The sequence below is a fragment of the Balaenoptera borealis genome (genome assembly GCF_965194805.1).
Source record: "Balaenoptera borealis genome assembly, chromosome: 7".
Lineage (NCBI taxonomy): Eukaryota > Metazoa > Chordata > Mammalia > Artiodactyla > Balaenopteridae > Balaenoptera > Balaenoptera borealis.
The window spans coordinates 88,008,505-88,035,945 of NC_138864.1; the positions used below are offsets into that span (position 1 = coordinate 88,008,505).

The window sequence follows — 27,441 nt, forward strand, 5'->3', positions numbered from 1 at the left end:
GTGGGATCTTCCCAAACCAGGGCTTGAACCCGTGTCCCCTGCATTGGCAGGTGGATTCTTAACCACTGCGCCACCAGGGAAGTTCCAGGATGTTGTTCTTATTCACTAGTGGATTCCATTTAACAAATTAGAATCTAACTAGGGTGAACAAGACTTTCTTTCCTAATGAGTAGTTTCCTCATTGGTCTTACTGCTTTCAGACTCTTCTCACTTCATTTAATGAATCTTTGTAAGATTATTGTGCTAAAACACTACTTTCATAAAGTAATTGGCCTATTGTAGAACTTTAAACATCTTTCAGTTATAGTACAGGCTTCTAGGGTTTTTGTTAAAAAAACAAAACAAACCAAAACCTTATTTCCTGGGCCCTACCAGCAACATTCTAATTCCCTGCTTCTAGGCTAGGGCCCAGGTATTTGTTTTTATCAAGCTTCCCAGATGCTTCCGATTATAGCCAGGTTTGGAAATCATTTAACGGCAAGATAAAAGCCTAGAGGCCTTAATAATAGCTGTTGTCTATTGCACAACCACTATAACAACTGTCTTTTTTTTTTTTTTTTTAAGGGGGGGGAATAACATTTTAATTATTTATTTATTTTTGGCTGCGTTGGGTCTTCGTTGCTGCACGTGGGCTTTCTCTAGTTGCAGCAAGTGGGGGCTACTCTCTGTTGCAGTGCACGGGCTTCTCGTTGCAGTGGCTTCTCTTGTTGTGGAGCACAGGCTCTAGGTGCGCGGGCTTCAGTAGTTGTGGCATGTGGGCTCAGTAGTTGTGGCTCATGGGCTTTAGAGGGCAGGCTCAGTAGTTGTGGTGCATGGGCTTAGTTGCTCTGCAGCATGTGGGATCCTCCCGGACCAGGGATTGAACCCACGCCACCTGCATTGGCCGGTGGATTCCTAACCACTGCGCCACCAGGGAAGTCCCACAATTGTCGTTTATTGTGCTTATTGTATCTGAAGTGCCAAATATTTCATATATATCTTGTAATAACCTTATAAATATGTTATCCCAGTCTAAGGCTCAGAAAGGTTATGTAGCTTATCCACACAGAGCATAGCTTTAAGTTACAGCAGGTGCTAGAATTCAGATTTCTAACTATATTTATACAGTGGTCCCCCCTTATCTGTGGAGGATACATTCCAAGATCCCCAGTGGATGCTTGAAACCACAGATAGTACCAAAACCTATATATACTGGTTTTTCCTATATATACATACCTATAATAGAGTTTAATTTATAAGTTAGGCACAGTAAGAGATGGTCAACAATAGCTAATAATAAAGAACACTTGTAACAATATACTGTAATAAAAGTTATAAAAATGTGGTGTTTCTCTTAATCAACTTCTTCAACTCTGCCAGAAATGTGGCAGTGGCTTCTTCATTGGCAGACTCGGCCTCTCCAGTAATTTTTATATTTTTCAGTCCAAATCTGTTCTTGAATCTGTGTAACCATCTCGTATATGTAGTAAATGGCTTGGTGTCACTCGTTTTAGGGGATCTCTTGCTTGCTAAGTTTTCATATAGGCTCTGTGCTTTCTGGCGCGACATGTTGCCCTCAGTTGGAACACACTTTATGTTGATGTCTTTCACCCACTATTTTAATGCCTTTTCCATCCTAACTAAGCATTTATTATACACTGTGGCTGTAACTTTGCAGTTTGAGGTGCATCAGCAAAACTAGCACAAATTTCTTTTTCCTTCTCTATTTCACGGATAGAAGATTTCTTCTTACCATAGATCTTAGCAACCTCAGCATACAATTTTTTTTTTCCCTTATTAAATCAAGACGTTCACCTTTTCACTTAAAGGAAGTACTTTACATCTTCTCTTTGGCATATCTGAATTGCCAGCATCGCAACTCTTGTGCTTTGGGGCCATTATTAAGTAAAATTATGAAGTAAGGGTTCCTTGAACACAAGCACGGCAATACCACAACAGGCGATCTGATTAACTGAGAAGGCTACTAAGTGACTAACAGGCAGGATACACTGGACAAAAGGATGAATCATGTCATGGGCTGGACGGAGCAGGACAGCACCGGAAGGTGTGAGATTTCATCATAGTACTCAGAACTGCACACAGTTTAAAACTGATGAATTACTTCTTTCTGGAATTTTCCAGTTAATATTTTTGGACCGCAGTTGACAGCTGGTAACTGAAACCTCGGAAAGCAAAACTTGAGGTAAAGGGGGACTACTGTACTGCCCTATGATTCTCTAATATGTTTTTTCATTAAAAACTTAGGAAGTCATTTTAGGGTCTCTGTTTGGCTTTTTCTTCCATTCAGATCAAATTATGTTTTATATTCTTGCTTTGCTTATGCTGTTTTTACCTACCTTGAAGTTGCATTCATCCATTAATGAAGGCCCAGCTCAAAACTACTCATTCGGGAAACTTTACCCAACTGAGTCTTTGATCCTTTCCTTGCCTTGAACTCCTTTGACTACTCTCTTAGTAGGTAACAGCATTGTCAATTTTTAAAAATGTATTATCAGTTATTTATGTTTAATATTACAAATATTGTTGGGGTAGTGTTGCAGTTTTGTGATGGGTGGCATGCTTTTTTGAGCCTTCCACTGATCTTTAGCTTTACTGTATATAGTACTGATCTTTAGTAGAATGTTGTTTTTATAATGAAATATGTTAAAGACCTTGGTTATGGAAAAAAGTAGAATTTGCTGTTTTGAGGTATCAGATTACTTTGGTTGCTTCAGTAGCTCAACAAGGCAGGCTTTTCAAATCTTTCGTTGTAGAGTAAATTTATAAACATACAGAAACATTTATCACAGTCTATTAATAATTTCAACAGTAATAATTTACTTTGCTATGCAATTTTTTACAAGTATTTTCTTAGGAACTTTATTAGTCTGCTAGGGCTGCCATAATAGAATACCACAGATGAGGTGGCTTAAACCAGTGGTCCCCAACCTTTTTGGCACCAGGGACTGGTTTCATGGAGTACAATTTTTCTATGGACCGGTGGCGGTGGGGGAGGGGTTGGGGATGGTTCAGGTGGTAATGCGAGCGATGGGGAGCGGCAGATGAAGCTTTGCTTACTCGCTCACCTCCTGCTGTGCAGCCCGGTTCCTAACAGGCTGCTGACCGCTACCGGTCCACGGCCTGGGTGTTGGGGACCCCTGGCTTGAATAACAGACATTTGTTTTCTCACAGGAAAGTTCAGGATCAAGGTGCCAGCAGGTTTGGTTTCTGGTGAAGGGTCTTCCTGGATTGCATATGGCCACCTTCTCACTGTGTCCTCACATGGCCTTTGTGCACTCATGGAGGGAGAAAGAGGTATCTCTAGTGTCTCTTTCTCTTGTAAGATACCAGTCCCATATGATGGACCCCACTCTTATGACCTCCTTTAACCTCAGTTACCTTCTTAAAGGCCCTGTCTCCCAAATATAGTTACATTGGGGTTAGGGCTTCATCATAAAAATTTTTGGGGTACACAATTCAGTCCATAACAGGAATTGAATTTCTGTTTTCCTGTATGGTGTTGTAATGTAGGTAAGCTATAGAAAAATTTTTAAAAAACAGGTAATAATGAATACTTTATTTCTACCTACATTTCTTTTTATTAGGCAAGTAATGCTAAGCTGAATATCAGTGAAACATTTTGTGAGTCATGGGATTCAATATTCTGACAAGAAATGGCTTTTATGTCTTTAAGAAGCTACTTTGAGAGGTATATACTGGAAATAATTTGAATTCTTTGACAAAACTGCTGTGTTGTATACAGAATGCATATATGTCATCAGTGCACAAGATACAGTAGTGACTGATTAAAATGGACTAAAGTTAATCCTTTAAAAATTTTTAGTATGTTCTTGATATTTCTTTTCTTTTTTTTAAAAATAAATTTATTTACTTATGTGTTTATTTGGCTGCATTGGGTCTTTGCTGCTGCATGCAGGCTTTCTCTAGTTGCGGTGAGCGGGGTCTACTCTTCATTGAGGTGCGCAGGCTTCTCATTGCGGTGGCTTCTCTTGTTGCGGAGCACGGGCTCTAGGCCTGCGGGCTTCAGTAGTTGTGGCTCGCAGCCTCTAGAGCACAGGCTCAGTAGTTGTGGCACGCGGGTTTAGTTACTCTGCGGTATGTGGGATCTTCCCAGCCCAGGGCTCAAACCCGTGTTCCCTGCATTGGCAGGTGGATTCCTAACCACTGTGCCACCAGGGAAGCCCTACTTGTTTATTTTTGCTTTTTTAAATATGGTCTCTAGAAAATTTAAAATTACATGTATGACTTGTGTTATATTTCTAACAAACAGTGCTGATTTAGTCTGTTAGAAACTCACTGTCTTCTGAGATAGCACATTCATCTTTGAATAGCTGTCACTGTTAATTTTTTTCTTACTATTTTTAAATTTTATTTTTTTTATTTTTTTATACAGCAGGTTCTTGTTAGTTATCCATTTTATATGTATTAGTGTATATATGTCAATCCCAATCTCCCAATTCATCCCCCCCCCACCCGCCACTTTCCCCCCTTGGTGTCTGTACGTTTGTTTTCTACATCTGTGTCTCTATTTGTGTCCTGCCAACTGGTTCATCTGTACCATTTTTCTAGGTTCCACATACATGCGTTAATATACGATATTTGTTTTTCTCTTTCAGACTTACTTCACTCTGTATGACAGTCTCTAGATCCATCCACGTCTCTACAAATGACCCAATTTTGTTTCTTTTTATGGCTGAGTAATATTCCATTGTATATATGGACCACATCTTCTTTATCCATTCGTCTGTCGATGGGCATTTAGGTTGCTTCCATGACCTGGCTATTGTAAATAGTGCTGCAGTGAACATTGGGGTGCCTGTGTCTTTTTGAATTATGGTTTTCTCTGGGTATATGCCCAGTGGTGGGATTGCTGGGTCATATGTTAATTCTAGTTTTAGTTTTTTAAGGAACCTCCATACTGTTCTCCGTAGTGACTGTATCAATTTACATTCCCACCAACAGTGCAGGAGGGTTCCCTTTTCTCCACACCCTCTCCAGCATATGTTGTTTGTAGATTTTCTGTTGATGCCCATTCTAACTGGTATGAGGTGATACCTCATTGTAGTTTTGGTTTGCATTTCTCTAATGATTAGTGATGTTGAGCAGCTTTTCATGTGCTTCTTGGCCATCTGTATGTCTTCTTTGGAGAAATGTCTATTTAGGTCTGCCCAATTTTTGATTGGGTTTGTTTTTTTAATATTGAGCTGCATGAACTGTTTATATATTTTGGAGATTAATCCTTTGTCCGTTGATTCATTTGCAAATATTTTCTCCCATTCTGAGGGTTGTCTCTTCATCTTCTTTGTAGTTTCCTTGGCTTTGCAGAAGCTTTTAAGTTTCATTAGGTCCCATTTGTTTGTTTTTGTTTTTATTTCCATTATCTAGGAGGTGGATCGAAAAAGATCTTGCTGTGATTTATGTCGAAGAGTGTTCTTCCTATGTTCTCCTCAGAGTTTTACAGTATCTGGTCTTACATTTAGGTTTCTAGTTCATTTTGAGTTTATATTTGTGTATGGTGTTAGGGAGTGTTCTAATTTCATTCTTATACATGTAGCTGTCCAGTTTTCCCAGCACCACTTATCGAAGTGGCTGTCTTTTCTCCATTGTGTATCCTTCCCTCTTTGTCATAGATTAGTTGACCATAAGTGCGTGGGTTTATCTCTGAGCTTTCTATACTTCCATTGATCTATATTTCTGTTTTTGTGCCAGTACCATATTGTCTCGATTACTGTAGCCTTGTAGTATAGTCTGAAGTCAGGGAGTCTGATTCCTCCACTCAGTTTTTTTCCCTCAAGACTGCTTTGGCTATTCAGGGTCTTTTGTGTCTCCATACAAATTTTAAGATTTTTTGTTCTAGTTCTGTAAAAAATGCCATTGGTAATTTGATAGGGATTGCATTGAATCTGTAGATTGCTTTGGGTAGTAGAGTCATTTTCACAGTATTGATTCTTCCAATCCAAGAACATGGTATATCTCTCCATCTGTTTGTGTCATCTTTAATTTCTTTCATTAGTGTCTTATAGTTTTCTGCATACAGGTCTTTTGTCTCCCTAGGTAGGTGTATTCCTAGGTATTTTATTCTTTTTGTTGTAATGGTAAATGGGAGTGTTTTTAAATTTCTCTTTCAGATTTTCCATCATTAGTGTATAGGAATGCAAGAGATTTCTGTGCATTAATTTTGTATCCTGCAACTTTACCAAATTCATTAATTAGCTCTAGTAGTTTTCTGGTGGCATCTTTAGGATTCTCTATGTATAGTACCATGTCATCTGCAAACAGTGACAGTTTTACTTCTTCTTTTCCAATATGTATTCCTGTTATTTCTTTTTCTTCTCTGGTTGCCGTGGCTAGGACTTCCAAAACTATGTTGAATAATAGTGGAGAGAGTGGACATCCTTGTCTCGTTCCTGATCTTAGAGGAAATGCTTTCAGTTTTTCACCTTTGAGAATGATATTGGCTGTGGATTTGTCATATATGGCCTTTATTATGTTGAGGTAGGTTCCTCTATGCCCACTTTCTGGAGAGTGTTTACCATAAATGGGTGTTGAATTTTGTCAAAAGCTTTTTCTGTATCTATTGAGATGATCGTATGGTTTTTCTTCTTCAGTTTGTTAATGGTGTATCACATTGATTGATTTGCGTATTTTGAAGAATCCTTGCATCCCTGGGATAAATCCCACTTGATCATGGTGTATGATCCTTTTAATGTGTTGTTGGATTCTGTTTGCTAGTATTTTGTTGAGGATTTTTGCATCTATATTCATCAGTGATGTTGGTCTGTAGTTTTCTTTTTTTGTAGTATTTTTGTCTGGGTTTGGCATCAGGGTGATGGTGGCCTCATAGAATGAGTTTAGGAGTGTTCCTTCCTCTGCAGTTTTTTGGAAGAATTTGAGAAGGATGGGTCTTAGCTCTTCTCTAAATGTTTGATAGTATTCACCTGTGAAGCCATCTGGTCCTGGACTTTTGTTTGTTGGAAGATTTTTAATCACAGTTTCAATTTCGTTACTTGTGATTGGTCTGTTCGTATTTTCTATTTCTTCCTGGTTCAGTCTTGGAAGGTTATACCTTTCTAAGAATTTGTCCCTTTCTTCCAGGTTGTCCATTTTATTGGCATAGAGTTGCTTGTAGTAGTCTCTTTATTTGTTTATTTATTTTTGGCTGCGTTGGGTCTTTGTTGCTGCACGCATGCTTTCTCTAGTTGTGGTGAGTGGGGGCTGCTCTTTGTTGTGGTGCGCGGGCTTCTCATTGCGGTGACTTCTCTTGTTGTAGAGCACGGGTTCTAGGCGCACGGGCTTCAGTAGTTGTGGCACACGGGCTCAGTAGTTGTGGCTCGCGGGCTCTAGAGCGCAGGCTCAGTAGTTGTGGCACATGGGCTTAGTTGCTCCACGGCATGTGGGATCTTCCTGGACCAGGGATCAAACCTGTGACCCCTGCATTGGCAGGCGTTTTCTTAACTGCTGTGCCACCAGGGAAGCCCTGTAGTAGTCTCTTATCATGCTTTGTATTTCTGCGGTGTCCGTTGTAACTCTTCTTTTTTTCATTTCTAATTTTATTGATTTGAGTTCTCTCCCTCTTTTTCTTGGTGTGACTGTCTAAACGTTTATCAATTTTGTTTATCTACTCAAAGAATGAGCTTTGAGTTTTATTGATCTTTGCTGTTTTTTTTTTTTGTTTCTATTTCATTTATTTCTGCTCTGATCTTTATGATTTCTTTCCTTCTACTAACTGTGGGTTTTGTTTGTTCTTTCTCTAGTTCCTTTAGGTGTAAGGTTAGATTGTTTATTTGAGATTTTTTTGTTTCTTGAGGTAGGCTTGTATTGGTATAAAATTCCCTCTTAGAACTGCTTTTGCTGCATCCCATAGGTTTTGAATCGTCGTGTTTTCATTGTCATTTGTCTCTAGGTATTTTTTGATTTCCTCTTTGATTTCTTCAGTGATCTCTTGGTTATTTAGTAGTGTATTGTCTAGCCTCCATGTGTTTGTGTTTTTTACATTTTTTTCCCTGTAATTGATTTCTAATCTCCTAGTGTTGTGGTTGGAAAAGATGCTTGATATGATTTCAGTTTTCTTAAATTTACTGAGGCTTGATTTGTGGCCCAAGATGTGATCTGTCCTGGAGAATGTTCCATGTGCACTTGAGAAGAAAGTGTAATCTGCTGTTTTTGGTTGGAATGTCCTATAAATATCAATTAATTCTATCAGGTCTATTGTGTCATTTAAAGCTTGTGTTTCCTTAGTAATTTTCTGTCTGGATAATCTGTGCATTGGTGTAAGTGAGGTGTTAAAGTTCCCCACTATTATTGTGTTACTGTTGATTTCCTCTTTTATAGCTGTTAGCAGTTGCCTTATGTATTGAGGTGCTCCTATGTTGGGTGCATATATATTTATAATTCTTATGTGTTCTTGGACTGATCCCTTGATCATTATGTAGTGTCCTTCCTTGTCTCTTGTAACATTCTTTATTTTAAAGTGTATTTTATCTGATATGAGTATTGCTACTGCAGCTTTCTTTTGATTTCCATTTGCATGGAATATCTTTTTCCATCCCCTCACTTTCAATCTGTATGTGTCCCTAGGTCTGAAGTGGGTCGGTGGTAGACAGCATATGTATGGGTCTTGTTTTGGTATCCGTTCAGCCAGTCTATGTCTTTTGGTTGGAGCATTTAATCCAGTCACGTTTAAGGTAATTATCGATGTGTATGTTCCTATTTCCATTTTCTGAATTGTTATGGGTTTATTTTTGTGGGTCCTTTTCTTCTCTGTGTTTCCCATTTAGAGAAGTTCCTTTAGCAGTTGTTGTAGAGCTGGTTTAGTGGTGCTGAATTCTCTTAGCTTTTGCTTGTCTGTAAAGCTTTTGATTTCTCCATCGAATCTGAATTGAGATCCTTGCCGTGTAGAGTAATCTTCGTTGTAGGTTCTTCCCTTTCATCACTTTAAATATATCATGCCACTCCTTTCTGTCTTGTAGAGTTTCTGCTGAGAAATCAGCTGTTTACTTTATGGGAGTTCCCTTGTATGTTGTTTGTCATTTTTCCCTTGCTGCTTTCAATAATTTTTCCTTGTCTTTAGTTTTTGTCAGTTTGATTACTGTGTGTCTTGGCATGCTTCTCCTTGGGTTTATCCTGCCTGGAACTCTCTGCACTTCCTGGACTGGGTGGCTATTTCTTTTCCCATGTTAGGGAAGTTTTCGACTATAATCTCTTCAAATATTTTCTCAGGTCCTTTCTCTCTCTTTTCTGTTTCTGGGACCCCTATAATGCGAATGTTGTTGTGTTTAATGTTGTCCCAGAGGTCTCTTAGGCTGTCTTCATTTCTTTTCATTATTTTTTCTTTATTCTGTTCCATGGCAGTGAATTCCACCATTCTGTCTTCCAGGTCACTTATCCATTCTTCTGCCTCAGTTATTCTCCTACTGATTCCTTCTAGTGTATTTTTCATTTCATTGTATTGTTCATCTCTGTTTGTTCTTTGATTCTTCTAGGTGTTTTTTCTTTAATTCTTCTAGGTCTTTGTTAAACATTTCTTACTTCTTCTTGATCTTTGCCTCCATTCTTTTACCGAGGTCCTGGATCATCTTCACTATCATTATTCTGAATTCTTTTTCTGAAAGGTTGCCAATCTCCACTTCATTTAGTTGTTTTTTGGGGGTTTTATCTTGTTACTTCATCTGTTACCTAGCCCTCTGCCTTTTCATCTTGTCTGTCTTTCTGTGACTGTAGTTTTTGTTCCACAGGCTGCAGGCTTGTAGTTCTTCTTGCTTTTGCTGTCTGCCCTCTGGTGGATGAGACTATCTGAGAGGCTTGTGCAAGTTTCCTGATGGGAGGGACTGATGGTGGGTAGAGCTGGGTGTTGCTCTTGTGGGCAGAGCTCAGTAAAAGTTTAATCCGATTGTCTGCTGATGGGTGGGGCTGGGTTCCCTCCCTGTTAGTTGTTCGGCCCGAGGCGACCCAACACTGGAGCCCACCTGGCTCTTTGGTGGGGCTGTTGGAGGACTCTGGGAGGGCTTTCGCCAAGGAGTACTTCCCAGAACTTCTGCTGCCCATGTCCTTTTCCTCACGGTGAGCCACAGCCACCCTCCACCTCTGCTGGAGGCCTTCCAACACTAGCAGGTAGGTCTGGTTCAGTCTCCTATGGGGTCACTGCTCCTTCCCCTGGGTCCCGGTGCGCACACTACTTTGTGTGTGCTTTCCAAGAGTGGAGTCTCTGTTTCCCCTAGTCCTGTCGAAGTCCTGCAATCAAATCCCGCTAGCCTTCAAAGTCTGATTCTCTAGGAATTCCTCCTCCTGTTGCTGGACCCCCAGCTTGGGAAGCCTGACGTGGGGCTCAGAACCTTCACTCCAGTGGGTGAACTTCTGTGGTATTAGTGTTCTCCAATTTGTGACTCACCCACCCAGCAATTACAGGATTTGATTTTATTGTGATTGCACCCCTGCTACCGTCTCATTGTGGCTTCTCCTTTTTCTTTGGATGTGAGGTATCTTTTTTGGTGAGTTCCAGTGTCTTCCTCTCAATAACTATTCAGCACTTAGTTGTGATTCCGGTGCTCTTGCAAGAGGGAGTGAGTGCACATCCTTCTACTCTGTCCTCTTGAACCCTCTTCCTATTTTTATATGTATCTGTCTTTGATATTTGTATTCAGATGTACTCATTTACTCCTTAAGACCAAAAAGATATCTGATTTCTGCCTTTATTATTTAATAGTTTGAAGACAGTTCTCTCTCTGAATCTTTTGTGCCAACTTTTAGTCTTTCCATTTCTTTTAACAAGGAAAATGTTATGTGGCAGGTGGTTATATCAGTCCAACCATTGTTACTCCCCTCTGAACTTTCTTCATTTGGTACATATCCCTGCTGACACCTTGAACTGAAATGAATATCTTGTGATTTTAAATTGCAGTTTTGAATAAATCTGTCTTTTGTGTCTGTCTACGTGCTATATAAATCTATTAACGAGGCCTAAAGTTAAGTTATCTTTTAGGGTAACTTTATTTCCTTACTGACACATGGAGCATAGTGTCAACTAAGGTGTCTCTACCTTTTCCACTTGTGCTGCTATTGTTTCATCTTGCTTCTTCAACACTTTTTTTTTTTTTTTTTTAAACTAGAGGAACTTCTTGATTGAGTGGGTGAAATGTGTTCCACCACCTCCTCCTTACTGTTTGCAGTCACATTTTGTAGTTCTGCCCTTAACTGAAACTTTATCTTTCAGATTCTGGTTTGAGCGTGGAGAAAAGGACAAGGTTTGGATCCACATATTTCCATACGGAATTTCATTTGTGTTCTGACTGTGTCATATAAAGTATTTGTTACTTTTTCAGCTTTTATTATGTGCACACTTAAAGTATATCTTTTATGTTTCTATCAAAATATTTTATTATTATTATTTTTTAATAAATTTTATTTTATTTATTTTTTAATTTCTTTTTGGCTGCATTGGGTCTTTTGCTTTCTCTAGTTGCAGCGAGCAGGGGCTACTCTTTGTTGTGGTGCACGGGCTTCTCATGGCATTGGCTTCTCTTGTTGTGGAGCACGGGCTCTAGGGGTGCTGGCTTCAGTAGTTGTGGTTCGCGGGCTCTAGGGCACAGGCTCAGTAGTGGTGGTGCACGGGCCTAGTTGCTCCGCGGCATGTGGGATCTTCCCAGACCAGGACTTGAACCCGTGTGCCCTGCATTGGCAGGCGGATTCTTAATCACTGTGCCACCAGGGAAGCCCTCAAAATATTATATAATGTTATCTGGGCTTAATTAGGGTTGGATCCTTGTGGTGTATAATTCTGTTGAAATTGATATACAGCTAATCAGCTATTAATCCATCTTATTTTATTTGTACTCCAACCTTTATTTCTCTACCTTGCCCATATTCACATCGTGGTTGAAGTCTTGTCAGAATTATCTGTATAATTTCTTCCTTTGCAGTCTAATGAACATGTCAGAAATGGAAAATAAAGAAGATCTGATTTATCAAAAAGAAAACCTGTAGTGACTTGTGAATATGACTTCATTTTCTTTCTATGTGTTTTTTTTTTTTTTGGATGGAAATGCTTCAGGTTCCTTAATAATAACTTGGAAAATAGAAAATAGTATAAAAGTGAATTATCTCCAAATCCAGTTAGCAAAATACAACCATTGTTAACATTTGGATGTATTTTCTCTTTGACTTTTTTCTTTGTAAACTTCTAAAAACTTTAATGATGGTGGCATATGATTACATTTTTCTTGGGTTAATACTTAGGCTAAGTTATAGGTAGGTGTACATTTAACTTTTTAAGAAATTGCCAAACCATTTTCCCACATAGATGTTAACATTTATGTTCCCATTAACAGTGTATAAAAATTCTAGTTGGTTCACATATTCACCAACACCTGGGATGGCGACTCTTACTAATTTCAGCCATTCTAGTGGAATTGTAGAGATACCTCATTGTGATCATAATTTGCATTTTCCTAACGACTGATGTTGAGGATCTTATCATGTGCTTATTGCCATCTGTATATCTTTGGTGATCTGTTGAAATCTTTGGTCCATTTTTAAGTTGTGCTTGTTGTCTAATTGAGTTGTATATTTTAGATATTAGTCCTTTGTTGAACTATGCAAATAACTTATTTCTCAATAAGAGAAATCTACTATCTGTCAATAATTCTTGTCACAATTATTACTGTGCTGTTTATCTTAGTAGTGATTTTCTGTTTCCAATTTTTTTTTTTTTTTTTTGTGGCCACTCCTTGTGACTTGCAGGATCTTAGTTCCCAGATGAGGGATTGAACCCAGTACATGGTAGTGAAAGTGCCAAGTCCTAACCACTGGACTGCCAGGGAATTCCCAATGCTACATTTTTTAATGGGAATTCTTTTGTAAGGAAGAATTGTTCTATTTCGTGCATTCATTCATTCAATTATTTATTAATATTAGGACACATGAATATTAATTTTATCATTGCTTATTGCTCCAATTGTCCTGAATTTGACCATTGGGAGCTCTTTCCCATTAGCTCCTATTCATCTTTCAACATGCCTCATCATTTTTTTTTGGAGCACTTCCTTATTTTCTGGTTCATCTTTTATTTTTTCTTCCTTAAGCCCTGAAATTGATCATTTTCCAAGGAGTTCAGGTTCCTTTTATTTCAGAATAGTATTTAGAAGCCAAGGTCTCAGCATTAAAAGTGCTCATTACTCCTGGGGTGTCTTTGCTTCTAGGTGTTTTGAACATAGATCTAGGAAGTTATATTTTTGTGTACATTCACACATCTGCATTTCTATACATATCTATGTGTATGTATAGATAATATATATAATATATATGTTAACATAAATATATATGTTTATGTATATTAAAAACCATGAATTCATACTAATACACCAATTCTAATCTACTAACACAAGATTCAGTCTAGCCTTTCTCTTTTCTTATTTGTAACTCCTTTCTCCAACAGTGGAAAACCTGACTCTCATCTACAATTTATGTACTTATTTATTCAGTTCTGGTATACACATAAGTGTAGTTTCAGAATTGCTGTTATAAATATACTTACTTACTAGAGTGTAGTATTGCGTACACTTCTTTTTGTCTTTAGTCTTTTTTTTTTTTTTTTTTTTCAATGGCTGTGTTGGGTCTTCGTTTCTGTGCGAGGGCTTTCTCTAGTTGTGGCAAGCGGGGACCACTCTTCATTGCGGTGCGCGGGCCTCTCACTATCGTGGCCTCTCTTGTTGCGGAGCATAGGCTCCAGACACGCAGGCTCAGTAATTGTGGCTCACGGGCCTAGTTGCTCCGTGGCATGTGGGATCTTCCCAGACCAGGGCTCGAACCCGTGTCCCCTGCATTGGCAGGCAGATTCTCAACCACTGCGCCACCAGGGAAGCCCCTGTCTTTAGTCTTATACTATACAGTCAACATACTGTTTTCCAGAGTTATGTTCTTTTCTTACCCACCTTGTTCATTGGTGTTATGTTACTCATTTGAAATACAGTTAGTTTTATTTGTTACTGTTTTTAGTCCATTTTGAGCTCTTCTCACATCCTGGCTGATTTTGGTTATTTTTTTCATTGGAATATGTGAAACATTATTGTGGTGTTAATAGTCAATTCTGTAAAACTGTATGTCTGGAAGTATCCCTTCCACCTCTCATATCTTTTACCCTATTCTCATTTTCCTTTTCTGCCATTTAACCACCCATCCATATGGGTAACCAATCTTAATAATTTCTTGCTTAGTTTTTAGTTTCTTCCTATCTTTTTACACAAATGAGAAGATACATGTAGGAAAGGAGATTTAAAAATTATATATGTAAGGTAGTATATTATAGACACTACATACTTAATTCTATAACAGCTTTACTGAGATACAATTTACATGCCATAAAATTCAGTTCTGTCATTTTTAGTATATTCACAGAGTTGTGCAGCCATCATCACTATCTAATTTGAGGACATTTTCATCAGCCCAAAAAGAAACCCTGTACTTATTAACAATTACTCCCATTCTCTCCTATTCCCAGGTCTAGGCAACCACTAATCTACTTTCCATCTCTATAGAGTTTTCCTATTCTGGGCATTTCATATAAATGAAATCATTCAATATTTTTTTGCAACTAGCTTCTTTCACTTAGCATGATGTTTTCAAGGTTCATCTATATTGTATTGATAGCATGCATCAGTACTTTGCACCTTTTTATTACTGAATTATATTCTGTTGCATAGATAATACCACATAATTTTGTTTATCCATTCATCAGTTGATGGGCATGTGGGTTATTTCTATGTTTTGGCTATTGTGAGTAATGGTGCCAAGAACATTTAAGTAACAGTTTTTATGTGGACTTATGTTTTCAATTCTCTTGGATCTATACCTTGGGATGGAATTGCTGGATCATAGGGTAACTATGTTTAACTTTCTGAGGAACTACCAAACTGTTTGCCAAAGCAGCTGTAGCATTTTACATTCCCACCAGCAATGTGTGAAGGTTTCAATTTCTCCACATCCATGTCCACATTTGTTATTGTCTGTCCCTTTAAACTTTAGTAGTAGGAGTGAGGTGGTATCATTGTGGTTCTAATTTGCATTTCCCTAATGGCTAATGATGTTAAACATCTTTTCATGTGCTTATTGTCAATTTGTATATCTTCGTTGAGGGAATGTCTGTTAAAGTGCTGTGCCCAATATTTAATTAGGTTATTTATCTATTTATTGCCCTGGCGATTACAATTAATAGCTGATAACATTGTAATTTGGGTTATTACCAACTTAGTTTCAATAGAATACAGTAATTTTGCTCCTGTATACTTTCATTTCCTCTTCCCTCCTTTGTGCTCTTAGTGTCATACAAATTACTTCTTCCTACTTTATACACCCAAGAATACAATTTAATAATTATTGCTTCATGAAGTGTTCCTTTAAATCAGGTAGAAGAGAGTTGCAAATAAAAATTATATTTGTACTGTCTTTTATGTAGTATTTCTTGTAGGGCATATCTGATTGTGAGGAATTCTTTCAGTTTTTGCTTATCAGAGAATGTCTTAAGTTCATCTTCATTTTTGAAAGATACCTTTGGTAGATACTGAATTCTTGGTTGACAGTTTTTTTATTTTAACATCTTGAATATGTCATCCATCTACTTTCTGGCCTCTGTGGTTTCCGATGACATGTTAGTCATTATTCATTTTAAGAATCCCCTGTATATGGTCATTTAAAGTCTCTCTTGCTGCTTTCCTGATTTTTTGTCTCTGTTTTTTGGCAGTTTGATTTTGATGTGTCTAGGTGTGGATCTCTTTGCTTTTTTCCAGTTTGGAGTTGCTGAGCTTTTAATGTGTAAACATATTTTTCTTCAGATTTGGGATGTTGTCTGCCTTTGTTTCTTCAAACATACTTTTTGCCTCTTACTCCCTTTCTCCCCCTGTCTCTTTCCCTCTCTCCCTCCCTCCTCCTTTCCACTACTTCAGGGACTCCCGTTATGTGTAGGTTGGTATGCTTGATTTTGTTCCACAGTCTCTGGCTCTGTTCAGTTTTTTCTTCACTCTTTTTTTGTTTCTGTTCCTTAGACTGGTAAATGTTATTTGATCTATCTTCAAGTTTGCTAATTCTTCTGCTAGCTCACATCTGTTTTTGATCCTCTCTCTCTAGTGAAGTTTCATTTCAGTTATTCTGCTTTTCAACTTGAGAATTTTTATTTGGTTCTTTTTAATAATTTCTATCTCTTTATTAATTTTCTCTATTTGGTGAATGTAGTTCTTATACTTTTAGTTTTTTTGGCATGATTTCCTTTAGTTATTTGAACATATTTTAAGTAGCAGATTTAACGTCTCTGTCTGATGTCTGAGTTTTCTTAGGGTTAGTTTCTATTGATTGCTTTCCCCCCACCCCGAATATGGGTTATGCTTTCTTGGGGTTTTTTTTCATGTCTGATAATTTTTTGTTGAAAACTGGACATTTTAAACAATACAGCGTGACACCAGTGGTCAGATTCTCCCTCTCCCCTTTCTCCTCCACCCCTCAGTGTTTATTTATTATTGCTGTTTGCTGTTTGCTTGTTTAATGACTTTTGGGGAACTAGTTCTGTAAAGTCTGTTTTCTTTGTCATGTGTTGTCACTGAAGCCTCTGGTTATCCTAGTGGTTATTTGTGGGGTCTTGCAGGGAATCATCAAACAGGTCACATAATGTTCTTTGGGAATGGGGCTCTGAAGGAGCCTATTCTGCCTATTCCAGTTGCTGACAGGGTGCTAATTTTTGCCATGATTGCCTGCTGTGGGTTTTCAAGGCTACTGTAGAGCTGATGAGGGAAGATAAGAATAGGCGAGTTAAAATGCAACAAGTGCTGCAATTTTTACTGAGATTCAGCCCTTTTTCTTGAATAAGTGCTCTTTGGATTGCTGCAAGCCTTTTGTTAATTTCCAGAGCTCGGAAGAAATTTTCTCTTGCTTTTAATGAAGGAGAGAATTTTCTGAAGTCTTTGTTCTGCTAATTTTATTAATGTCACTAGTCTATATCCTTTTTTTCCCCAGTGTATACATAAGAGAATGTTTAAAGGTAAATATTACTGCATCAACTGTCTAATAATAGTTTTTCTATTCAGTATGTTGTTATCTGTCATGTCTGTTCTTCTAAAACTTTAATTTTAATGGCTGCATGGTGTTTTAACACATGGGAGTACCATAATGTATTATTTGTTTCACTTGTTTTTGAAACTTTGGTTTTTATGATTTTTCATTATCATTAATTGTTTTGTTGAATGTTCTTTTATCTAAATCTTATAAATTTGTAAGATTATAAATTCATGAAAGTGGAATTTGTTGAGTGTGAGAGCATGAAAACTTAAGTTTTTGATGCACATGGCCAAATTGATCTTCAGGGAAGTGGTTTCAGTTTATATTCTACCAGTCATGTATGAAAGTGCCTATTTTCCCACATCCTCACTTACTACTGGGTACTGCTATTCATTTAGTTTTGTGCTCTCTAGTAGATCTTTTGGTAATGATGAAAATGTCCTGTATCTATGAAATTTCTATTTCTATAGCTAGTAGGGTAGCCGCTAACCACATGTGGCTCTTGAGCACTTGAAATGTGGCTAGTCCTAAATAAGTCATGCTATATTTTAAAGATTATTACAAAGGAAAAGAAAGTAGAGTAATGAATAGTGTAAAATGAGTCATAATTACTTTTTATATTGATTGCATATTGAAATGATAATATTGTATATACATTGGGTGAAATAAAATGATATTAAAGTTAATTTCACCTTTTTACTCTTACTTCCATAATGTGTCTGCTAGAATATTTATAATTACATATGTCATTCATCTTACATTTCTATCAGATAGTGCTTGTCTAGACTCTAGACCATTCTTCCTTTAAAAAAAGCCCTGCTTCTTTAAAGCTTATGCTATTTAACAACAGTATTTTCTCACCCTTCTTAAATTTGTCAGTTACCACATCCCTGTTTTCTCCTTATTTGTTAAAGATGTCACCAAACACTCAGTTTTTCTTTCTACCCCAAGCTCTTTTACCATTCTGGGGCGTTTTTTTTTTTGTTTGTTTGTTTGTTTTTTTTAAAGCACTTTTTTTTTTTATAGCTACTTTATTTATTTATTTTATTTTATTTTTGGCTGTGTTGGGTCTTCGGTTCATGCGAGGGCTTTCTTTAGTTGAGGCAAGTGGGGGCCACTCTTCATCGCGGTGCAGGGACCGCTCTTCATCGCGGTGCGCGGGCCTTTCACTATCGTGGCCCCTCCCGTCGCGGGGCACAGGCTCCAGACGCGCAGGCTCAGTAGTTGTGGCTCACGGGCCCAGCTGCTCCGTGGCATGTGGGATCTTCCCAGACCAGGGCTCGAACCCGTGTCCCCTGCATTAGCAGGCAGATTCTCAACCACTGCGCCACCAGGGAAGCCCTCTGGGGCGTTTTTAGTGCCCATGTGTAAAACTTGTTCAATAATTTAGCTTCACAGTATCTGGATTATGGTTGAGCCATCATTTTAATGGCTCCATGTGATCATCATCTGGAACTTCTGTTCCACCTCTGCAATCTTAATTGTATGGCTCATTCTATTCACAATTTCATATTCTTAGCTATCTCATTTCCTTACTTCATACCTTGGATCCTCGACTCTCTCCATTTTGTTCACTAAATCACTTCAGCCATACTTGTCAGCTCCCTTGATCCCTTGTAGTTTTGTGTACCCTTTCTGCAAAATAACAGCTTCAAATAACAGCCTATTGGCTTACATTCAAGTTACAGATTGCTGTTGGAGTAAAAGACCTCGTGGCTTCAGGGATACATTCACACAGATCTTCAGTCTAAACTAGTGGACAGAATTCCTTGGCTGCCTGCTGTGTATTCCTAGCCCTTCTTTTTGTTTTGGTGGTTGCTGATTCAAATCTTTCTCTCTTAAAGTTCCCTGGTCCATCCCTCCTCTTTTAGGATTAGCAGGTGATTTTTTTTTCTGGAGTTTAGAGAAAATCCTGTCCATCATTCCAGAATGTTATCTGTATCCTGATTTACCTTCCTTTCTTCAGCTGCTTGTGTAGGTCATCTTTTTTTTTATTTACTTAATTAATTTTATTTATTTATTTACTTGGCTGTGTTGGGTCTTTGTTGCTGTGTGTGAGCTGTCTATAGTTGCAGTGAGCAGGGGCTACTCTTCATTGAGGGGTACAGGCTTCTCATTGCGGTGGCTTCTCTTGTTGCGGAGCATGGGCTCTTGGTTCGTGGGCTTCAGTAGTTGCATCACGCGGGCTCAGTAGTTGCAGTGTGCGGGCTTAGTTGCTCCGCGGCATGTGGGATCCTCCCAGACCAGGGATTGAACCCGTGTCCCCTGCATTGGCAGGCAGATTCTTAACCACTGTGCCACCAGGGAAGTCCCTGTCTAGGTAATCTTTTTTTTTTTTAAACTTGTTTTTTACTTTTTAAAGCATTTTTTAAAAATTTATTTATTGGAGTATAGTTGATTTACAGTGTTGTGTTAATTTCTGCTGTACAGCAGAGTGACTCAGTTATACACATATATACATTCTTTTTTATATTCTTTTCCCTTGTGGTTTATCCCAGGATATTGAATATAGCTCCCTGTGCTATACAGTAGGACCTTGTTGTTTATCCATTCTATATGTAATAATTTGCATCTACTAACACCAAACTCGCAGCATTTATTAGCATTTAAACATGCAGCTATCCTTTTTTTTTTTAATTCCTAAAACTTGCATAACCCTTTATTGTCCTCTAGCTTCTACCTTATTGCTCTTCTATTCACAGATAAGCATTCAGAAAGAATTGTTTACCCTCGCTGCCTGCAGTTAGTTATTCACTGCTTATTTAATTCCAATCTGCCTTCATCTGTCTTTCCCCTATCTTTCCACTGCTCTGACAGTGGTCCCTGATAATGATATATAGATTCTTCTATGTCTCTATATTGACCACTCCAGAGCATTTGGTACAGTTGACCACTTCTTGAAGGAGGCCACTACAGTTGACCTCCTTGAACTGCTTCTAAGAACTACTTTCCTCATTCTTCTTCTCTCTCCCCTTTTCCTAGGTTTGTGTAGGTGATAGTGGTGGTGGTAGTGGGATGTTGGTGTTGGTTCTGACCTGCTTCCTACTTTGTATACTGTAATTGGATCCATACCCATGGCCTTCATACCGTTTAAATGTTGTTGACTTAAAATGTTAATATCTGCCTAACCTAGACATTTCTAGAACTTCTTTTATATATGTAGCTGCCTACTAGATATTTGTCTCCCTAAAGCCAATTTAGCACCTTAAACTCAAATGAATTTTGCTTTTAATGATTGCAACAACCATTAATCCAGTTGCTCAACCTAAATTCATAAATTTGAGTCTTATCACTCCCCCCACAAGTTACAAAGACTTGTCAGTTCATGTCATTAATATCTCACCCAGCACTGTCCATTAGACGTTAATGCAAGCCACATATGTAATTTAAACTTTTCTAGTAGCTACATTTAAAAAGTAAAAAGGAACACGTGAATGTAACTTTAGTATCAGATTTTATGTAGCCCAGTATAGCTAAAATTTTATTTCAACCTGTAATCAGTATAAAAATTGACATGCTTTATTTTTTTTTTCATAATTGGTCTTCAAAGCCTGGTTTGTATTTTATACTTAGAGCATATATCAATTCAGACTAGCTAAATTTCAAGTGCTCGATAGCCACATGTAGCTAGTGGCTACTGTTACGGACAGTAGCATTCTAACTTAATTTCTCTTCATCCCCACTGCTTCTGTCTTCCCTGGGCTACTGCAACAGATCTTGGGATTGCTACCATTATCTCCTGCAGTTCATCCTCAATATTATTGTTAGTGGTAATTTTCTAAAATATGAATGTGACTTGGCATGTGAATTAATGTGATTGTGCAATTTTCTGCTTCAGATCCTTTAATGCTGTTCATAAGTTTTCAAGATGAAGCCTAATCTAAGTTCTTTAGTGTGGCCAACAAAGTCCTTTATAATTTGGCTTTTGCTTAACTTTCCTACCCTGTGTCTCCTGGACCCTGATAATGAGTTGTATTGAACTATTTGTAGTTACCATAAAGAACTGTGTTCTCTCCTCTTGCTTTTGGACCTTTACAGTTACCAGTTAGCCTGCTCATATTCTCTAGCGCCTACCCACATTTCTCATCAGACTAAGGCCTACTAGTCCTTCAGGATCTGAAGGATTTGACTCCAGGATAGGAGAAAGCACCCTTTTTTTCATTCTCATAGCCGTCTTTCTGTGCTTGCCTCCATTATAGTGTTTATCACTGTGTTAATATAATTGTCTTCTAACTTACCTGACCTCAGATTCTTAGTTTTATAAGCAGGGACCTTGTTTTTATTAGCTTTTACATCCCTAATTACTAATACACACATTGTAAGGGTCCAGTAACTGTTGATTGAATGAGTGTGGCCAGTAATTCTGTGAGTAGAGATTTAAATTCCAAGTTCAGAGCAAAGAAAAAAATGTATTTAAACTTTTAAGTTATCTCATTCTTATATGTATTCATACAATTAAATATTAAAATCTTTTAAGTAGATTAACCAAGAATCCAGAATAAGATTAAGAAAGTAAAAGTTGGTTCCATTTGTACACAATTGTTCATCTCAGTAAAAAGGGAGGAGCTGGGGGCATGCAAACTAAGATATGATCTTTAGAGAAAATTGGGGAGGGAACATCAAAGTTAACATTTAGGACAAGCTTATGTTATCTTGTAACATCTTAGTGTTCTTGTTATATTAAATCTAGAATCTAGGTATTTTTACACCAGTTATATTTAAAATATTTAAGACATTTAAATAGTGAAGTTCTTTAATTTTCCCCTTGAATTATGTAAGAGATGGGAGGAATTTGAGTGCTAGACAGTTTCATCTATGTGTATGATGTAAGACTTTTGTTAGTAATAATGAGTAGACAAGTAAATTTATGTATCTTTTTTCTTTTGTAGTGAGTAGTTGTTTTTTGTATTTAGAATTACGTAAACTTTAGGAGAAAGAAATTTAATTGTATTTGTCAGTATGTGAAACAGCATACAGTTTGTCTATGTTTTAAAATCCAAAGTGGTACAGCTTGAACTTGAAATTATTTAGGAAAGATCAAATGTTACCTTTGAAACTTTAAGTTACTGATGTAAACCTTCCTTGGATCTTCGCAGTCTGTTTTTTTTGTTTGTTTGTTTGTTTGTTTTAATTGTAATTACTAAGGGGAGAAATAGAATCCTGGTCATATTTATGTAATTCGGGGCTGAATATCTCTTTTTGTAAAGATGGGGAGAGCTGAAGGTTTATAGTAGATCCTACCAAAAATGCTTTAATTTTCCTCAAATTCCGACTTTTGTCACTTCCAGCTTGTCACAATTTCTTTGTCACAACTCAATTTCTTTGTTGTTACTGAAAAGCATATTTAGCAGTTTTCAAAACAAGTTGCTGCTTTTCTCCTTTGGAAAATATATATTAATTTATACATATTAATATTTATAGATACTAATATTCAAACCTTTAAAATGATAATGGATTTTCACATGCCAAGATTTTGATAACTTTATTCTTTGGAATAAGAACAAATGGCAAGAGAATATAAACAAATCTCAAGGGTTCCAATAATCTGTCAATTGAAACCTTTTTGAGGTATCTTGTTCTTTGAATATAATTGATTTCTAGAAGTAAGTTTAAATAAGTTAAACACTGAAATTACTGGATATTGTATTTAAGTTGATTTTTCCGCAGGTAGTGAAATAGCAAGCAGTGGAATTGTAGCTTGATTTTCTTAAATGTGAATTTTGGCATAGAGATTTGGCATATCTTTTAGATAGTAACCAAAAGATTTTGTAAACATACTCTTTTAGAAAAGGTGATTTGATAACTGTTTCTTCTTATGTAACTGATGTTTGAAATCAAGTAATACTCTTAAGACCTAAAGGTATTTTGGGTGAATATACTTTTATCTACATTCGCATGCTTATAAATGTAACAGTTATATCACTCAGGTCTATATTTCTTTATCCAGAGGTTATATTTCACACTGGCACTGTGAACATTATATTTGTGCAGAAAAAGAATCAGTGTAGGTCTTCTGAATTATAGACTGTGGTTGATTTTAGAATTTGGGGTAAGGAAAGATTCTTATGAAATGTGAAAAGTCTGTTTGTTTTAGTCAACCAGTGTTATATTATTGGTGTATTTCCTAAGTCTGTCTTTTGTGTTGAGACACAGTTTCTTCCACAGAAGAAATTTTCCTGAAAGTATGTTTTTGTCATTTATCTTTTTTAATAACTCCTGTGTATCAGCACTCTGTTAGGAATGTAGAGATGAATATGACATGATTCTCTCCTGGGGAATCAGTTGTGTAGGGAAACTGGCAAGTAACATGTTTAATTTTAAAATAATTTAATTTAAAACATGAAATTATTTAAAATGTTATAGTAGTTATATACAGAGAATTATCTACTCTCAACCTAGTCACTCTTCTTACTCACTGTTACTGAGACTGCTTTTGTGCAAAACTACCAGTAATCTTATTTCCAAATTTTATGTTCACATCTCTGGTATTTCATTTGACTTTTCAGTAGCATTTAACACAAGTGAGTGACCTTGAGCCAGTCCTAGTTTTCCTTTCTCTTCACTGACTGATCAATCTTTCTCATTCTTTTCTCTGCCTAACATCTCAATGTTGGAGTGCTCCAGGACACTGTCTAGACCCCCTTTTATCTATAATCTCTCTCTGGGAATCTGATCCTTTCCCAATACTATCTATATGTATCTATATGCTTATGTTTCCTAAATCTATATTTTCAGCACCAACCAACCCTGGAATTTCTGAATTCATATGTTTAACTGCCTACCGGCCATCTCTTCTTGAATATGTAACAGACACCTCCACTTAACATGTTCAAAGCTATTTTTGATTCTGGTGATTTTGGCCCTCACCGCCCACTCTTTTCCTCCCCTTTGTACCCTGTTTCCCTGGAGATATCACTAGCCATTGAGTTGTTCAAGCCAAGTACTTAGGAGTTATCTTTTGTCTCTTTATTTTTTGTCTCTTTTTCTTTTGCCAGTCACATCTAACCCACCGGCAATGTCCTGACAATTCTTCTTTCAAAACATATTCTGAATCTTCATCTCTCTTTGCATCCATACCATCTAAATTCAGTATACCCTTTCTTTCTTGGACTATTGCAGTAGGCTCCTTACTAGTTTTCTTATTTCCATTTCTTCTCTTAGCAGTAAGAGCTATCTTTAAAACACAAATCAGGTCAGGTCACTTGCCTGTGTAAAACCCTCCAGTGGCTTCCCATCATGCCTAAAATAACATCCATATTTCTTACTTTGGCTGGGTACCACATGATCTGGCCCCTGCCTGCCTCCCTGACCTCATTTTTTATCACTTATTCCCTGGTCCACTACCTCACCTCATTGTAGTTCATGTACCTTCTTTTTGTTCCTGAAAGTACCAAGTTCATCCCCACTTTAGGGCCCATTCCTTTGCCCTAGAATGCTTTTCTCCCTTTTCTTAATTCAGTCTCCTAGTTGTGCCTGAGACTGTTCTAGGAGTTGAGGATAAAGCAATAAATAAGACACAGGGGTAGATGGAGGTGTTTTTCTTACACCTTTTTGTGTGGTGGGTTCCTTGAATATGTAACCTAAAATATTTTCTCTGAAACTTCTTCAGCTCTCCCAGATGTCTTCCTCTTTTTGATGCCACAACTTACGTAATTCATTTAATCTGTACCTTGATGGAGCTTACATTTTAGTTGGAGGTAGGGTGGGTGGAGATCACAATAAACAAGATTTGTAAAATGTACGTTAAATGGTGGTAAGTGCTAAAGAGAAAAACATAAAGCAGCAAAGTGCTGAGATGAGGAATGGGTTGTAATTTTAGATAAGGGTGGTCAGGGCAGTCCTCTCTTTGAAGGTGACATTTGAATAATCATCATCATCTGTTCTAGGTTGTGATATAACTCATAGATTTCTTCAACATAGAATAAAGACATACCCTTTTTAAAGACATTTTGTCCAAGGATAGTCTGTTTTCTTCTCTATGCTCTATTATTTGCCTTTCAGTTTTTACAGGTCACATTTACTTCATCTTTCCATTTGTTACTGCTTGCCATCTTTAGCTTCCTTCCCTTTCCTGTATCTACAAGTTTGCATTTCTTCCAGTTCTTAACTTTATTTTAATTACTTGAAATATAGCACTGTATAAATATTTTAACTAAAACATTGACATTTATCTGAAGTGAGCTGTCTTAATCCAGTGACTGACAAAGCAAAATTGTATGAAATTTACATTCTTTTCTTCTTGAGATTTAAATTTGGCCCCTGTATATCTTCTTGAAACATCATACTTTACACTTTTTTCACCATTTCTTGTAAGACTTCAGGTACAGGGCATAGTAATTGTTCCTTATAAAAAGATAGATAGGAGGCCTCTGATTCTGTGTTTGATCAGGAGAGCTGCTGAAATGGATTAAAACTCACTGGGCCTTATATCCGACAAAAAATATTACCTTGACGTGAGTAGAAAAAAGTCTGCCTTCAGTTTATTTGTAATTTACCTCTAATTTGTTGAGTTACATGTAAGTAACTTTCATTTTTTTCCCTCTATCTTTTACTATGTTCCAATGGATTTCTCTCCTGTTCGACTGAATGTGCCGTGTATGATTCTTGGAATTCCTCGTTTACTGTTCCTCTGTGGATCTGTCTGTTGGAATCTGGAACACTGGAATGATGGAAATGTGTTCTTTACAAAGTAGCTGTGAGTATGCTACATAATTTATAGAGAGCCTTTTTTCTGGTCTAAGTTAAATTTCAGTTACAGTTGGATGAAATATGAACCAAGGAAGCCTTAAATTTAATGCATATTCTTAGCTCTGCACATAGTAGGCTTTCAAATATTTGACTTTAAAATATTCTGATCAGTATCCTAACTAGTATATTTAAAATTAGCCTTTCAATTTAATTGGCTTACTTATCTTCTCAATATTTGCCTTAAAAATTAGTTTATATGAATTTTAAAAAAGGTAAAAATATTATGGATGGAATATTTAGTTACATATGTGATGCTAGTAAGGAATGCAGATTGCTGTTCTTTGTTAAATCCAAATGTATTGAATTAGTACTTTGATCCCATATGAGTTTTTTTGGATGAGAATTTAAATGTGGCAAAAATCTTTAAGAAAAATGTGTACCTCTTAGGAATATTTTGCCATTATATTTTAATGAATGAGTAAGACCTACCCCTAAGTAAATTAATCAGTAAGACTCTACTCACTCAGATGGTCTGAACTATGGACAGTGTTTCTCACCAATGGGTAAGTTGAAAATCAGACTGATTTACTATGCCAATTTAGAAGTAGATTTCTTTGAATTACTCATGAAACTTACTGAGGTCATCAAAGAATCAAAAACCACACAGAAAACCGAATTGAAATTTACTTTAAAACCTGGATAAATCTGATGTCCCTGATGATAGAGGCAGCAGGCTCATGTAAAAACCTTGAAGTGACATAATTGGACCTAGTATAACAGCTTGAAAGATAATGTTACTGATTGACATTGATCATGAGAGCTTTTAAGAGTTCATGAAAAATTTTAAAGTCCATGTTTTGATTTTACTTCATGAATAAGAAGATAAATTTCAAGAAACTCCTGCCTCTGGTAATTAGTATGAGCAAAGGGGATGATTAAAAGAGTCCTTAATATAATTTTAAGGGGATTTGAATTTTGTATTGTGAAAAATCCTTTGTTTTTTTTTTAGTTGATTGGTCAGAATCTTATTATTAGTAACTTACTATAAATTGAAATCTTTGCTCTGAGGCAGGTTTCTTTAATTTTTATTTTATTCCCTTGGGTTTTTATAATTGTCTGTTGTCAGTCAACTTTGTGCTCAATTCATTTTGTCCATTTCTGCAATTAACTAATACTTTTATTGCTAACACTATAAAATCAGTTTGATTCACCATGAATAATAGTTTATATAGTTTTCTAAAAATAGGTTAATGAAGGGAATTTGAAATGTGTGACAGAAGTGATTTGTTGATATATGAATAACCGGACTCCTTTTGCTTTTCTCAGCAACAGAAGAACCTTGAAGGCTATGTGGGATTTGCAAATCTCCCAAATCAAGTATACAGAAAATCAGTGAAGAGAGGGTTTGAATTCACACTTATGGTTGTGGGTAAGATATGATTTCTCACTAAAATTGAGTTTTGATATGTTTCCAACTATTAATGAACTCTGAATGATTTGAGAAAACAATAGCCCAAATAACTTCAGGGACCATGTGTTATATTTTCTTTTGTTATGCGAATACGTTTTAAAATTTAACTTGACGGTGTAAAGGGATTTCATTATTTTCTTGCCTCTTTCTTGTATTTGGCACAGTTTTGGAAACTCAGTAAAAGTTGAGAAGAGGGGTGGAGGGTGTAGTGGTTGAATAGAACTCTGGAGAAGTTCTCTTCAATCGAT

General features: G+C 36.9%; 1 protein-coding gene and 1 long non-coding RNA gene across 5 annotated transcripts in view; one reads left to right on the top strand and one right to left on the bottom strand.

Moving 5' to 3' along the window:
* The window catches only part of LOC309632247, a 50,597-nt gene extending 23,444 nt beyond the window's left edge, over positions 1-27,153 (bottom strand). For both annotated transcript variants that reach the window (XR_014246803.1, XR_014246804.1), the window contains exon 1: positions 27,053-27,153. This is a non-coding gene — a long non-coding RNA (uncharacterized lncRNA). The remainder of the gene's footprint in view (positions 1-27,052) is intronic.
* The window catches only part of SEPTIN7 (septin 7), a gene marked incomplete at its 5' end in the record, with an annotated part of 116,164 nt that overhangs the window by 10,710 nt on the left and 78,013 nt on the right, over positions 1-27,441 (top strand). Inside the window, 2 exons of one of the 3 annotated variants that reach the window (XM_082399530.1) lie at positions 25,725-26,285; positions 27,049-27,151. In XM_082399530.1, the coding sequence (XP_082255656.1) occupies positions 26,262-26,285; positions 27,049-27,151 (127 nt within the window). Of the gene's footprint in view, positions 1-25,724; positions 26,286-27,048; positions 27,152-27,441 lie in introns of those variants that run through there. The other 2 variants (XM_082399529.1, XM_082399531.1) reach the window with 2 other exon arrangements.